The 16174-nt window shown below is 33.3% G+C and overlaps 1 protein-coding gene across 1 annotated transcript in view; it reads right to left on the bottom strand.

Annotated features, from left to right (window-relative positions):
* Positions 1-16174, bottom strand: part of HFM1 (helicase for meiosis 1) — a 129084-nt gene that overhangs the window by 68661 nt on the left and 44249 nt on the right. Inside the window, exons 19-22 of the mRNA XM_073811241.1 lie at positions 11448-11528; positions 5712-5803; positions 4135-4241; positions 3992-4039 (exon numbers count right to left, since the gene is read on the bottom strand). Of these exons, the coding sequence (XP_073667342.1) occupies positions 3992-4039; positions 4135-4241; positions 5712-5803; positions 11448-11528 (328 nt within the window). The remainder of the gene's footprint in view (positions 1-3991; positions 4040-4134; positions 4242-5711; positions 5804-11447; positions 11529-16174) is intronic.

Here is a 16174-nt window from a genome sequence, read left to right as displayed (position 1 = left end):
AGAGAACATATACTAAAGTTTCTATCTACAAGAAGTTAAGAAAAATAGAATTGCAACTATCGAGAGATAAAACTATCACTATTTACAGATAATATGATTGTCTATCTAGGTAATCCCAGCAAACCAACTAAAGGACAACTCATACTATTAAGAGAGTTCAGTGAGATAGCCAGATAAAACAATCAAAATTTTAAAAATTGATAGCTTTCCTATATACCATCAATAACTGACCATAAAATGCAATGGTATGCAAAGTAAAGAAGGACTCACAATATCAAACTCCATAAAATACCAAGAAATAAACCTATCAAGAAATATAAAACCTAAATGATGAGTTATAAAATATCACAGAAAGACATAAAGATCTGAATAGATGGAGAGAGATACCATATTCCTAGATAGAAAGATTTCAGAACTGTTAAAGGAAGAATTCTTCCACAAACTAATCTATAAAGCCAATTTCAATAGGACTTTTTATAAATCTTGACAAACTGATTCTAAATTTCACAGGGAGGAAAAATGCAGGAATATCCAAAAACATTTTTTAAATAACAGTAAGAACGGACTTGCCTTACCAGATAACAAAACATGCAATAAAAGAATAGCAAGTAAAACAATGTGGTATTGTCACGGCAACAAAATAAACAGGCTAACAGTAAGTGTCCAGAATCAGATCCTTAGGAATTTAGTTTATGAGAAGGTGGCATTCCAAATCAATAGGCAAAGAGAGAAAGACAACATAGTTATCAAACACTCCTGACTATCTTTCAGGGACAAAATATAATTAAATTCTTAACATACCACATATAAAAATTAACTCCAGATGCCTATGAAAAGCCTTTAGGTAAAAATAAAATGATTTTAAAGTATTAGAAGAAACGATAGAAAAAGTCCTATGATCTTAGGATGTGTGGCAGAGACTGCTTTACCTACCCAACATTCATTCTTTATTTCCTTATTAATAGCAGAATCCTAATTTTAATATAGGCACACTATCACCAAGACATTTCCCAGTCTCTTTTGTACTTAGCTGTATTAGGTGAGAAAGGGTTATCTGGGACTTCCAAGAAACCTACTGAAAAGAGAGAGGATATTCAAGTGTAATGGCTGAAGCTCTAGTAGTAATTTTGGACAATGAGGTGACCTTGAAATAGAAGTCATGTGTGGGATAGCAGAGCAGAAAGATAGGAACATAGTATTCATGACACCTTGAAGCCACTATATCTACCTTAGACTATCTACCTTGAGTTGTATGTTCTGTGAGAGAAAAGTAGCCTATTTTGTTGAATCTACTGTTAATTCATTTTATTACCATTTTATGTAGTTGAACCTAATCTTAAGAAATACAGGATGAAAAAAAAAAAAGAAATACAGGATGGAAAAGGCCTTCCTAAGTAAGCAAGACACAAAACCTAGAAGTCATAAGGAAATGACTGACATGCATGATTTTATAACAATTTAAAATTTCTGTATAAAACCAAATAATATGTATATTCCCTCCTAATAATTAGGGATTTGAAAAGTTTAAAATTTTTCACTCATTAGATTGACAAAAGTTCAAGATAAAAAAACAAGTATTGGGAGGATTTATGGAAATGGTCATTCTTTTTACACTGTGGGTGGGAACTGTAAATAAGGTAAGCTTTTTAGAAGGCAATTTGGCATTAAATATTAAATCTTTTCATGTATATACCTTTTCACCCAGAAATTCTTGAAAAATACGGTGTAAATAAAAGGAAGTTCATTTCAGCACTATTTGTAATAGCAAAAGTTTGTAAGCCATCTAACTCTTCATCAGTAAAGGAGTGGTTAAAATTTACAATATGTTCATACTATGGAATACACTGCTATTAAAACACACGTTGGGGGCTTCCCTGGTGGCGCAGTGGTTGAGAGTCTGCCTGCCGATGTGGGGGACGCGGGTTCGTGTCCCGGTCCGGGAAGATCCCATGTGCCGCGGAGCAGCTGGGCCCGTGAGCCATGGCCGCTGAGCCTGTGCGTCCTGAGCCTGTGCTCCGCAATGGGAGAGGCCACAACAGTGAGAGGCCCGCGTACGGCAAAAAAAACAACACACACACACACACACATTGGTATCAAAATAAATGAGGTTGATGTGTATGTACTGATATAGAAGAACTTCATGACAGGAGCAATAATTATAGTATGACCTTTTTTATATGTAGACATAACATATGTTTATTAGCCCATATATATGTACGAAATAAATAGAAAGGAAATTGGAAGGACCCACAGCAAACTACTGATAACAGTTACTTCTGGGGGTCAAGGGAGACCTGACTTTTTGCTTTATAAATTTCATTTTTGAATCTTTAAAAATGAATCCATGCGTTACTTATATAATAAGAAGAAACAAACAAATGTGAAAAGAAATCACTGACTTGGAAATACACCCTATAAGTTCATTGAAAAATACCAAATAAAGAAAACAGAGCTAGTGCTTAAGATGAAAGACCCAGGAATTATGAAAAATTAAAAAACAGCCTTAAAGGGCAGAAAGGTGAAGGATAAAATTTTAAAATTAAAAGGATTAACACCTACCTGAAAAAGAACTGATCTGAAATTCAGCAAAGTAACAGGAATATGAGAGAGACATAAAAGTGGTAACTATTAGCCATCATCACCCACCAAAAGACTGTACATTTTGGATTAAGAAAATACCCCACACACATTCACTCTTCCTAGCCACACTCAAGTAGTTGCATAAAGGTGGGAAATTATAATGGGAAGTTAAATTATGATACATATAAAAACAATTATAAAGTCATCAATTTTAAAATCTGACAGTCCCAATGAAAAGAATGTATGATCCAATCTAAGGTAAGGTAAATGAAAGCGTTAAAATTGCAAATAGAGTGTTCCCAACAAGGTGCTTGTGGAAAAATACCTTGATTTAATTTGACTCAGTAGTTGATACAACAGAGTATATTGAAAAAAACATTGTGAGAATCAAGAGATCTAGATTCTAGTTCTAGATCAGCCCCCAGTATAGCAACATAGCCTCGAGCAAGTCACAACTTTTCTAGGCATCACTTACTTCATTTGTAAAATGAGAGGACCTGGGTACAGGATCTCTAAGTTCTGTATGATCTCTAAGGATATTTAAATTTCTAAAGAAATATATCTAAGAAACAGAACATTAACTTCTGTTGTCCAAGCTGTAGATCTGCCTGATGAGTTGTACACAGCAGTGGAAGTTTGTTTATGAGATGCCATGGTATTTGGGAGATAAAATTCAATGAGACATTAGGAAGTATCCCAGAGAACGAGTGACCTCCTTTAGCTAAGGAGAAAAAGGAAATTCTTTGGCCAACTGGTTTTATTGAGCCACATAAAAAAAATCATTTTTACCTGAAATGATCTAAATCAAATGGTTTAACACTAAGACCTAAATACTCAGAAAACCAAGCACTTGGCACCTTTTGTGATTGGAAACTGGGTAAAGTCATTACAATACAATGTAACTTTAGTTTACTCTTCCAGCTACTACTCCTCTATACAAACTTCCCTTTCCTGGGAGAATAGTCATCCCATTGTCACAAAAACATTCCTTCACTGATATCATTGCATTTAGTATGTCTTTCCCAGAATACCACTATCATTCAATAGACATTTACTGTATGTGTTTTCATACTGTCCATTATTTTTATACACATGGTTCTCATTCAAGCCAACTTGAAAGTTCCTGTGGATGAGAAGCATATCTTCTTCTATTGTCTAACTTCCCTCAACAGATTACACTCTCAACATCTGTTGATTTAAAAATTCACAAATTATCTCTTTTAATTGAAGTCTGAGTTTTGGGAAATTAATTTCGCACCTACATTCTGACTCCTCATTCTTATGTAAATATGTTCTTTTTTGTATTAAGGAAAAGAAATTTAAAATAAGTTTAAAAAAAAAAACCTTCATAAATATGAATCAGGGACAGGTAATCAGTATTTTAAGACATTTAACAATTGATTTTCTTTACCAATTTACTTTCATTTCTCTTGTTTTAATTCTTCCTCCCATTGGAAATCTGTAAATAAACAAGGCAAAACTTTTATTATTATTATTTATTTTAACTGAATGAAACCTTTTTAAAATTACTTAAAACATATTTAATTTCTGTACCTGATAGTTATCCGATTTGGATCTTTGTTCAAAGTATTCAGTGTTTTCTTTTCATTTGTTCTTAATTGTATATCTAGAAATTCCTTGCAGCTGGCTACCATTGTGACCTATAAAATTTCAGCATTTGTTCATTTAGTTATGTCCATTCTTTACTTCTTTTCTCTCATTTATTTTTTCTGTATTTATTTATTTTTAATGCTGCCTTGGGACATCACGTTTAGCATAATAGAGTTAAAAACCTGCCTTATTCATTTTGCTTCTTTAAGGATTCATTCATTCACTAACGAAAGTTTACGAACACTTGTTATATGTCAGACACTGTTACACACTGGGGCTATATCAGTAAGATTGTAAAGATTAACAAGATAAAATTTAAAATATTCAGCGTAGCACCTAACACATAATAAGCACTCAATAAATGAAGATTTCATTACTATCGCTATTACTACTGTTATATTATTATTTACCCTTCTATAGTTTGCAAATTATTATTCCTATTGAGGATTATTTTGTAATGAAAACAATGCGTAGGTATTAAGAAATCTGTATTCTAGAGCTTAATTCTGTCAAATGACTCTGCTTTGGTTTTTCACACCTGTAAAATGAAACTAACACCCTTTCTAATTCTCTTTCACACTTACTGAACTCAAAATCAGATGGGTTAATGTTAACATTAGGGAGTTTCTATTCTTGATTTCTTCTCAGTTAAGAATAATATTCAACACAACATTGTAAATCAACTATACTTCAATAAAAAAATAAATTTAAAAAGAATAATATTTACATGAAAATACAAGCCTTCTATTCATCAATTTTAATGCAATTTTTAGTATAATAATCTTATCACAATAATCAACTTAGATATTTTAAATAAAAATAAATAGTTTGGATTTGACAATAAATATAAATGTCATGTTTCATGTTCATATCCCCAGTAATGGAAGAAAGGACCAATACAGTTACCAGGTGCCAAAAACATGACTATGGTTCTATTCACTGCTACAGCTACAAAGTTGCCCCCACTGGTGATATCTTAGTATAGCCTGTTTTTACTCCCATCTTCTCCAAAATCAGTTCTTTTTCCTGGTCTATCACCAATACTATTCTCTTTCTACTGTTATTATTCTGATGCAAAGGATTTAGGGAAGAGTTGCAAGTAGGAGGAACATGCGTCCCTCAGTGTCCCTCATTCATGGCAGACTTTCCTAATATACCATGCCACACCATCTTGGAATCTTTCTCAGCACATTCTTTCTCAACATATTACACTTGGTAACCACTACCAAGGTAATCAGCATTACCACATAAGTTGAAAGGCAGTTGCCATCCTGACTTTGGGTATGTATATGAATTTTCTTAGCCCTAACACAGAGATACAATTGGAAATATATTCTAAGGAGTACTATTCTATATCTTACAATCAAAGGCATATGAGGAGGAAAAACATAAGCACTATTAGAAATGCTTTCTTTTCTGCTCATTTATTCTTAAATTGCATGAGATACACAAATTATTTACTCCAATATTATTTTATACTATATCATTATATATTTATTTTCTTGTGAAAATTAATTTACCAGATCCAATAAAGTTTCTTTTCCACTGATTGTACAAAATTTCTTCACTGTCTCAAATGTAATATAATACCAAGCCATCAATCTTCCTGCCTCTGTGGGAAAAGACAGAAAAATAAACATTCCCCATCAGCTGAAACAACTTGAATTTTCATCAATTTAACAAACATTTCCTTAGCATCTTTGCTGTGCCTTTAACAGCATCAGGTACAAAAGACACCAAAAAATCTAGAAGACACGGTCTCTGGAACCTACAGGTTAGCTAGGGAGATAACCACATGTGAAATAGCTAGACTAGAGTACAAAATCCAGTTAATGATAATGTTTACATACACAAACTTAAGTACAGAGGAAATTAAGCCTAAAAGAATGGTCCATGTGGGATTACCTTCTAGACCTCAGGAAAAAACAAAACTTGTTTATCAAAAGAGTAAAGTTTAAAAGGCTCTTTAGAATAATGTAATGAGAGATATGGCTTGATAAACATAAGACTAAAATTCAGGTCAAACTGACCTGCTTAGAATCTTTGGGCCACCACTTACTAGTTACTAGGTGATCATGTGCAGGTTACTTTACCAGTTTCTTAATGTAATGTGGGAATAATAAAAGTATGCATCTCATATGTTTGTTGTGAAGAAGATTAAATGCAATAATACATGCATAGTACTTAGCATAGTGCCCAACGTTAAATAAATGTTGCCTACTTTTATTATCAAAACATGATGAAAGGTAGAATACAGAGGCCCTGAAATAGCCTTTAAATGCTATAAAGGAGTTTAGATTTTGGTTTTGATTTGTAAAATAACAGAAGACCACTTAAAATTCTTGAGCAATATTTCAATTAAATTTGAATTTGAAACTAAATTGTTTTGGAAATAAAACATCAGGTAGGCTGTGGGTAGGAGGATGGGTAGAGTGAGGATAAGTAATTGATGAAATGGAATTCATTTAAAAGGTTACTGGCTTCAATTATAAGTTGTCAAGAACATTACAAAGAATTTCAAGTCTTGTGAACACACACAAAAAACAGCTGAGAAGAGGAAAAAGGCATACTGTTACTCAAGGAAAAGGCTAATATTTAAGTATGTGCTACAGGTTTTGCTGAAGAGGAAAGAATTTGACATTCCATCACTTATAGGCACCAAGAATAAAGTACAGTAGACAGAACTTAGACTCAGGAATAGCCACTTTCTCAATTAGGAGTCTAGTGAATATGTTCAGCCAAAACGTGAGTAATGCAGTGGTCCACCAAAGGGAGATTCTAAGAGCAGTGTGTGAGATAGCGAGAATATGGTTACCAAGGGAACTAGTATATGTTATATGTAGGGTAAATTTTAAGATGCTCCTCTTATCCTAGATGTTTATAACTTAATATAGGGTATCTCCCTGCTAGTCAAAATGAAAGGTTTTGAGAAAAGGCTTGATATTTGCTGGCTTATTAGTAAGGACGAAGGTTTCCTAGGTAAGGTATAAAAATAAACAAGAAAGAAAGCTATAAAGAAAATGAGTCAAGGCAGAAGCAATGGAAATAATTTTTTAAAATTTGCAAGTGAAGAGAGGAAATAAAGAGGCAACTTGCTATCAATATAGCTTTTGAATAATAGCAAATACAGGGTATTTCAAAGTAAAAGTCATAGAGTTGGGGTAAGGAGAGTGGAAGCAGAGGTCATGAGAATGCACCTCTCACATATCCTACTGCAAGAAGTGCTCTGATGGATGGCCCCAACTGCTATGTTCTGAATCTATCACTATGTACACACCAAGAACACACTTCTCAGGAGATACAAACAAATGACTGAGCATGGCAGGAATATTAAGAAAGATCTATAAGCCAAGGGACTCTTAGGATGGGCAACTTTGACTTGAAGATTCCCCATCAACTTTGCCAAATGGTCTTAGGACTGCATTGCAGGATAAAATTCTCCTTCCTTCTCTCTTTCCTTCCTTTTCTCCTTCCTTCCTTCACTCTCCTTCACAGAGGTAAGATTTGCATCCCAGTTTAATGACTTTCCATGCCTTTTGCAATTACTGCCCATTTTCATAAGGTTGTTAATCCTTCATAAATTTGCACAAACTAAGACTTGGCCTTTTGAGACCTTCTTCTATACACATTAGCAGGCAGAATAGCCAAAAATCTGGACAAGAACACAAGCATACAGATAAAAATACCTAGATACTTGAGTATTATAACCACAAACTAAAAAAGCAAAAACTATATGAAGCAGAATTACTGGAACATACAGACTAAAAATTTAAATACAAAAAATAAATATTCAAAGAGATAAAAGAAGTAATAGTAACACAAAGGAACAAGAAGTCATAAAAAAAGAATTAATTAGAAATAATATGTAAGGAGCTTCCATCCACATTAACAGCAGGCTAAGTAATTATGAACCAATGCCTCTGCTGAAGGCAACTAAGTCAGATAAATGAAACATATGAAATATCTTTTATAAGGCAGCAAAGAACTAACAAGATATTTATCTGGGAGAGGGCTTAAAACCAAAGGGATAAGCACACACAAAATATTTATAAAAACTGACCACATACTGGGCCATAAAACAAGTCTCAACAATTCTCAAAAGATTGAAATCATACTGAAAATATTATCTGATACAAAGCAACTGTATCAAATATCAAAAACAACAGCAACAACAAAAAAATTGAAAAGAAAAATAACTAGAAAACCATCATATGTACAGAAATTAAGAACTAGATTTCCAAATAACCCATAGGTCAAAGAAGAAATAATGAAAATTAGAAAATACAACAAACTGATTGATAATGAAACTATTACAAATCACAGCTAATAAAAATTCTTAGCCTTAAATAAATATATAGTATTCCTATACATTTACATAAACCTTTATTTCCTGTAAATATATAGTATATGCATTCCTATAAAATCTTGTATTCTATAAACTACATACTAAAAATAACAAGGTTTATGGGAAAAAGTATTGAGGCAAACAACTAAAAAATTCATACAACCTTATAACAAGAGCACTAACCTAAATGATCCTAATAAAAATACTGGCACAGTTAAAAAGACATGTTAAATTCCTCATAAAGTTATATATACATACATGTATGTAACACTTTATGTGTGTGTGTTTTAAGTAGCTTGATGGTGTAGGGTGTAACAAGAGTTGAGGCTGCTGAATTAATAAATACAGAGGACAAAATGTCCAATGATTGGGCATTGCATAATATGTGCTTTCAAAGCAGAGTACATGACCAAACTGGGTCCAGAGGAGGAACAGGTAAAACAGCATCATGTACAATACCGTATTCCTCTGAAAACTCAGCTACATTCAGCTAGAATGTATATTTTATGTTAAGCTGCTGTGATAGTTAATATTATGCGTCAACTTAACTGGGCCATAGGGTGCCCAGATATTTGGGCAAATATTATTCTGGGTATGTCTGTAAAGGTGTTTTGGATGATATTAACATTTAAATTGATAGACTGAACACTGATAGAATATTAGTGCTCTTTGCAATATTAATGGATTTCCATTTAAAAGATTTCTGTGGACAAATAAGAAAGTAAAAATCTTAGGCTAATCAATTTCATCTCTTTTTTACTACCTTTCTTCTTAGCACATTTAGTATGCTACTGAACCCCATGAATCTCCTAGAGAAGATAGTTTAGAGTAAAACTGCATTCTCTATTTTAATTTGGAGTCTCTCACCCCCCATCCCAGAACACTCACTAAGATAAATTGGTGTATGACATGAAGATCTAAATAGATTTTCACTATACCATTTATTGAAACATCAATCCCAAGGCAGTTCTCAATTTTAATGTGCAAAAGCAGCATCCAGGGAACAAGCTTAAAATCTAAATTACTAGGTTTTACTCCTAGAAGGTGAGGTTTGTAGGTCTGGAGTAGGGTTCATTAATTTCATTTTTAACATAACAGCACCCTCAGTTGACTTTGAGAGGAAGTAGTTAACCCAACCACACTTTAGGAAACATTACCCTGCTACGTGATAAGGAATATTTTCAGCTCCAAGATTGGATTGTCCTTTTGGACATTCCTGCCTGGACATGGAATGAGTGAGGAATGAAAGAGAAACCAAAGACATCAAACATTTTTTAATAGGCTTAACAAACCGGTTATGCTATTGAGAATAAGAGGCAAGTAGAGATACATTTTCCTAACCTTGGACAAAAAAGAGCAACGACTCATGTTTTCAGAGGAATTTTTTTTGCTGTAAATGTTCATTATCCCATTTCATCATCACAACAACCCAGTAAGGTAAGTAGGATGTGTAATATATTCTTGTTTTACAGATAAATAAACTAAGGCTCAGTAAGCATAAGGTCACAGCAAGCAGAGTGGCAGAACTGGGACTGAAATCCAGGCATTTGGAACACAAATTTTATGTTCATTCCACTGTATAGTATTCCAGGTCAAATTAACTGTTATATGCTCTGGGTGTCAAGTTTCATGTCATATATGTAAGAAAAGATTTCCAATAGAAAACTAACGTTCAAATGTCATAGCAAAGGTGAGAGACCAGGATCAAAACTACAATTCATTTACATAATGACCATAGCTTAAGCTGTGAAGGTAAATTATGTTTTCAAAGAAATTATCATAAACTGGGAATAAAGGTCCAACATCTACACATTTAAGAAGCCCATAGTAAAGCAAAAAAGGTCAGCAAAGAGAAATTGATTAAAGAAGCAGAAAGAGAATCAAAAGAATGTTAAAAAGAAGAAAATTAATCAGGTAGTATTCACTGATGATTGAGAAAGAAGACAAATATTACACATATCATTTATTAAGTATGTTTAAAGGCAGAAGGAATGTTGTCAGTGGATTCAAGAAGTTCCACAGGGAAAGAATTATAGTGGGAATAAGATTCTTGAGAATTAAAATATCTGAAGAATAGATGAAGAAGTTATATTAGTGATTCTCATGCCCCCTTTAGTGAGACATCCTAGAATACAAAGAAGGTAATTCTCACAAACAAATTAGGTTTATCAGAATGAGAACCATGGGAGAGGAAACAAATGTTATAAATCTAGGGCTGAGAGTTAGGGAGGTAAATTGCTTTTAAAAACCTTATACAAATAAATACAAATAAAAACATAATACAAAATCATACATTTCTATAGTACAGTTGCAAGTATGTAAAAATGCATTTAAAAATGGAAGGATACATGAAATGTTAACAGATAGTCTGATTTTTTTAAACTTTCCTATACTTCCCAATTTTTATTCAGTAAAGTATATCTTCTTAAAAAGTTTAATTTGTTATAATGAAGTCAATATTTTCCCCTAAGAAACTTCTAATCATGAGTGGTAAAAACTACAAAACATTCTTTCTTGCTTCTGTTATACCCTATATAGAATCAAAAGGAGAGAGACAGAGAGAAAAGGAGCCTAAGTAACCATCCATATAAGCAATGTTTGAATAATTAAGAATTGGCAAAAGGATAGCTACAAGAGTTATGACAGGACTGAAGCAACCCAAAGATTTGAGCATTTTAATCCTCTGCTAAAAGTCACTGGCATTAGCGAACACAAATTCTGTGCCTGTCAAAAAGAAGATCTATAATTTCAGAAATAAAACTCGTATAAATTGATCATGCTAATAATGATGATACCCTACTGAGAACTGAAACCACAATTTTACCATCATCTAAATTTTAGTAGAAAAAAAATTTTAATTTAGCCTTAAGTAAGCAATTGTTAAATTTACTAACAATGATGGAAAAATTACCAGTTGGTTTGAAATTAACATCTTCATCCATCTTTATCAGGTCCAGAGATGATAAATCATTCAGATTCTTCAAACATAATTCTGTTCAATTATAGAAAACACATTTTTTACTTTAGTAAAATAAAGAATCAACACAAAATAGAATTTATTATAAAATATCCTGAAGGTGTATTTCAGTGTAATTGTTCTGGGAAGAACTGTAGTCCCTATTTAAGTGGTTAAAAAAAAAAAAACTCATTTAAACAAAAGAGCCGACTAATATGCTGAAAAAAATTTTCTAACAGTAAAAATAATACAAATAATAAAAATAACACTCAAGTGATAACATTTACAACTTGGAGCTTTTAAAATGATATATTTGTACTATCTCATTTAATCCTCAAAACACAACATGGCAGGTATTAGTATTATTTCATATACAAGTTAGAAAATTAAAGAATAGAGAAGCTAAGTGACTTGCTCCAGGTCTAAATAACTGTTTTGCCATTTGACTTCCAATACGGCAGTAGTTTTTCATTTTAAAAAAGCTTTAAGATATATACACACAAAGTATAAAGAGTCAAATAGTTCTACAGAGATTGTTCAAAAAACACCAGTCTTTCCCCTCCTCCTAGTTTGCCACACTCTCTTAAGGTAACCATTATGACTATTTTAGCTGATGTTTCTAGTATTTACTTCAGCATCTCTGAATATGACACTATTGCACCTGGAAGGAACCTCTGAATAGGAAGCAATGCAAGTTCACTCTCACTGATTGATGGGGATCAGAGCAATTGTAGTAACCTGTTGCATTCAGTGTTCTCTCTGTTCCCTGCTATAAAGACACAGATCTACTAGAGAATGGACTTGAGGATATGGGGAGGGGGAAGGGTAAACTGTGACAAAGTGAGAGAGTGGCATGGACATATATACACTACCAAACGTAAGGTAGATAGCTAGTGGGAAGCAGCCGCATAGCACAGGGAGATCAGCTCGGTGCTTTGTGACCACCTGGAGGGGTGGGATAGGGAGGGTGGGAGGGAGGGAGACGCAAGAGGGAAGAGATGTGGGAACATATGTATATGTATAACTGATTCACTTTGTTAGAAAGCAGAAACTAACACACCATTGTAAAGCAATTATACTCCAATAAAGATGTTAAAAAAAAAAAAAAAAAGCCCAGGAGATTGGAGGCAGTTAACAGCAGAGAATGGGAATACCACAACCTATTCAATGTTATATAGAATAGCCACTCACAAAAACATAGCCCTTAGAAAGCAGGGTTCTTTGAAAAATACTTTAGTTTAAGCAACATTGCTAAGGCAGCTTGATAGTTTTAAGTGTTTGGTTAAGTAAGGCTTTTGAAGTCTTTGCTAATTTTCTTAATTACCCACTATTAAATTAACAATCAGTGGCCATCAACAAAAGTCTACACATAATAAATGCTGGAGAGGGTGTGGAGAAAAAGGAACCTTCCTACACTGTTGGTGGGAATGCAAATTGGTACAGCCACTAGGGAGAACAGTATGGAGGTTCCTTAAAAAACTAAAAATAGAGTTACCATATGATCCTGCAATCCCACTCCTGGGCATATATCCAGAGAAAACTATAATTTGAAAAGATACATGCACCCCAATGTTCATTGCAGCACTATTTACAATAGTCAAGACATGGAAGCAACCTAAATGTCCATCAACAGATGAATGGATAAAGAAGATGTGATATATATATATATATATATATATATATATATATATATACATACACACACACACACACACACACACACACACACACACACACAATAGAATATTACTCAGACATAGAAAAGAATGAAATAATGCCATTTGTGGCAACATGGATGGATGGATGGACCCAGAGATTATCATACTAAGTGAAGTAAGCAAGACAGAGAAAGACAAATATCACATGATATCACTTATATGTAGAATCTAAAAAAAATAAATAATACAAATGAACTTATTTACAAAACAGGAAGAGACTCACAGACATAGAAAACAAACTTATGGTTACCAAAGGGGAAAGAGGGGGAGGAATAAATTAGGAGGTTGAGATTAACATGTACATACTACTATATATAAAATAGATAACCAACAAGGACCTGCTGTACAAGCACAGGAAACTATACTCAATATTTTGTAATAATGTATAAGGGAAAAGAATCTGAAGAAAAATATACATATATATAAAACTGAATCACTATACTGTACACCTGAAACTAACATGACATTGTAAATCGACTACACTTAAATAAAAAAAAAAAACAATGCTCTCAACTTTCAACTTCAAAAAAATTAATATTCAGTAAGTTAATCAAACAAGAATGCTTACTATATGCTGAGCACTATTCTAAGCTTAAAGTTTATAGTAGTGAACAAGGCAAGGTTCTTCTTCTATAAAACTTGTATTTTACTGAAGAAAGCAATCAATAACAAATAAATAATTTCAGGTATTGATAAGTATTACGAGGGAGGGAGAGATTGGGATTGACATGTACACACCACTATATTTAAAACAGATAACCAACAAGGACCTACTGTATAGCACAAGGAACTTTGCTCAATATTCTGTAATAACCTAAATGGGAAAAGAATTTGAAAAAGAATAGATACATGTATATGTATAACTGAACCACTGTGCTGTACACCTGAAACTAACACAACATTGTTACTCAACTATACTCCAATATAAAATAAAAATTAAAAAAAAAGAAAGGTATTATGAAGGAAAATAAAGCTGAGACAGGAACTAAAGAATAACAGTTTTTTAAGCTTTTATTTAATTAAGCTTACGTGTATTTCAGATACACAGCTTATAATTTCTGATTAAAGTAAGGATGTAGTCATCCTAATTTTCAACATAAACACATCACCTTTTCCAAGAGCAGGAAAACAGCAGTAACAATATGGAAATTGTTTTTCCTTTGTCTCTGTAAATGTGGGTTTAAATAAGGTAGTCCAGGAAGGTCTCTCTGAGGAGTTGATATGTAAACAAAGACCTGAATGAAATGAAGGTTCAGGCCACGTAAAATATGCAAGAAGTGTTTCAAGAATAAAGAGAGTGCAAGGACCTGAAGTGCGAACAAGCTTGATGTGGTTAAGAAACAGCAAGATAGCCAATTTGGACAGAGTGGAATAAATGAGGAGAAAGTGACAAGAGATAAAGTTAGAGAAATAGGCATGGGGATACCAAATAGGACTTTGTGGGTTCTGGTGAAAGTTTGCATTTTATTCTAAGAGTGATGGGAGAGGTACTGGAGGATACTGAGTAAGAAAGTATAACAAAATTTAGGAAACAGCATATTGTATGCTAAAGACGCTTCCTAAGAAATTTAAGGCAGAGCTCCAAGCAAACCAAAACATTCTATCCAGTTATATAATAAATTTGGCTATTCTTTATAGGCAAAACTTAGCCACCTATAATAACTGAAAATAAGACAAATATGAACTGTTAAGAACATTTAAGAATGCCAGAGATTTCTGTGCATTAATTTTGTATCCTGCTACTTTACCAAATTCATTGATTAGCTCTAGTAGTTTTCTGGTGACATCTTTAGGATTCTCTATGTATAGTATCATGTCATCTGCAAAGAGTGACAGCTTTACTTCTTCTTTTCCGATTTGGATTCCTTTTATTTCCTTTTCTTCTCTGATTGCTGTGGCTAAAACTTCCAAAACTATGTTGAATAAGAGTGGTGAGAGTGGGCAACCTTGTCTTGTTCCTGATCTTAGTGGAAATGCTGTCAGTTTTTCACCATTGAGGACGATGTTGGCTGTGGGTTTGTCATATATGGCCTTTATTATGTTGAGGAAAGTTCCCTCTATGCCTACTTTCTGCAGGGTTTTTATCATAAATGGGTGTTGAATTTTGTCAAAAGCTTTCTCTGCATCTATTGAGATGATCATATTGTTTTTCTCCTTCAATTTGTTAATATGGTGTATCACGTTGATTGATTTGCGTATATTGAAGAATCCTTGCATTCCTGGAATAAACCCCACTTGATCATGGTGTATGATCCATTTAAGGTGCTGTTGGATTCTGTTTGCTAGTATTTTGTTGAGGATTTTTGCAGCTATGTTCATCAGTGATATTGGTCTATAGTTTTCTTTCTTTGTGACATCCTTGACTGGTTTTGGTTATCAGGGTGATGGTGGCCTCGAAGAATGAGTTTGGGAGTGTTCCTCCCTCTGCTATATTTTGGAAGAGTTGGAGAAGGATAGGTGATAGCTCTTCTCTAAATGTTTGATAGAATTCGCCTGTGAAGCCATCTGGTCCTGGGCTTTTGCTTGTTGGAAGATTTTTAATCACAGTTTCAATTTCAGTGCTTGTGATTGGTCTGTTCATATTTTCTATTTCTTCCTGATTCAGTCTTGGCAGGTTGTGCCTTTCTAAGAATTTGTCCATTTCTTCCAGGTTGTCCATTTTATTGGCATAGAGTTGCTTGTAGTAATCTCTCATGATCTTTTGTATTTCTGTAGTGTCAGTTATTACTTCTCCTTTTTCATTTCTAATTCTATTGATTTCAGTCTTCTCCCTTTTTTTCTTGATGAGTCTGGCTAATGGTTTATCAATTTTGTTTATCCTTTCAAAGAACCAGCTTTTAGTTTTATTGATCTTTGCTATCATTTCCTTCATTTCTTTTTCATTTATTTCTGATCTGATTTTTATGATTTCTTTCCTTCTGCTAACTTTGGGGGTATTTTGTTCTTCTTTCTCTAATTGCTTTA

Source organism: Tursiops truncatus, chromosome 1, assembly GCF_011762595.2.
Source record: "Tursiops truncatus isolate mTurTru1 chromosome 1, mTurTru1.mat.Y, whole genome shotgun sequence".
Taxonomy (NCBI): domain Eukaryota; kingdom Metazoa; phylum Chordata; class Mammalia; order Artiodactyla; family Delphinidae; genus Tursiops; species Tursiops truncatus.
This window is presented reverse-complemented; position numbering and strand designations above follow the sequence as displayed.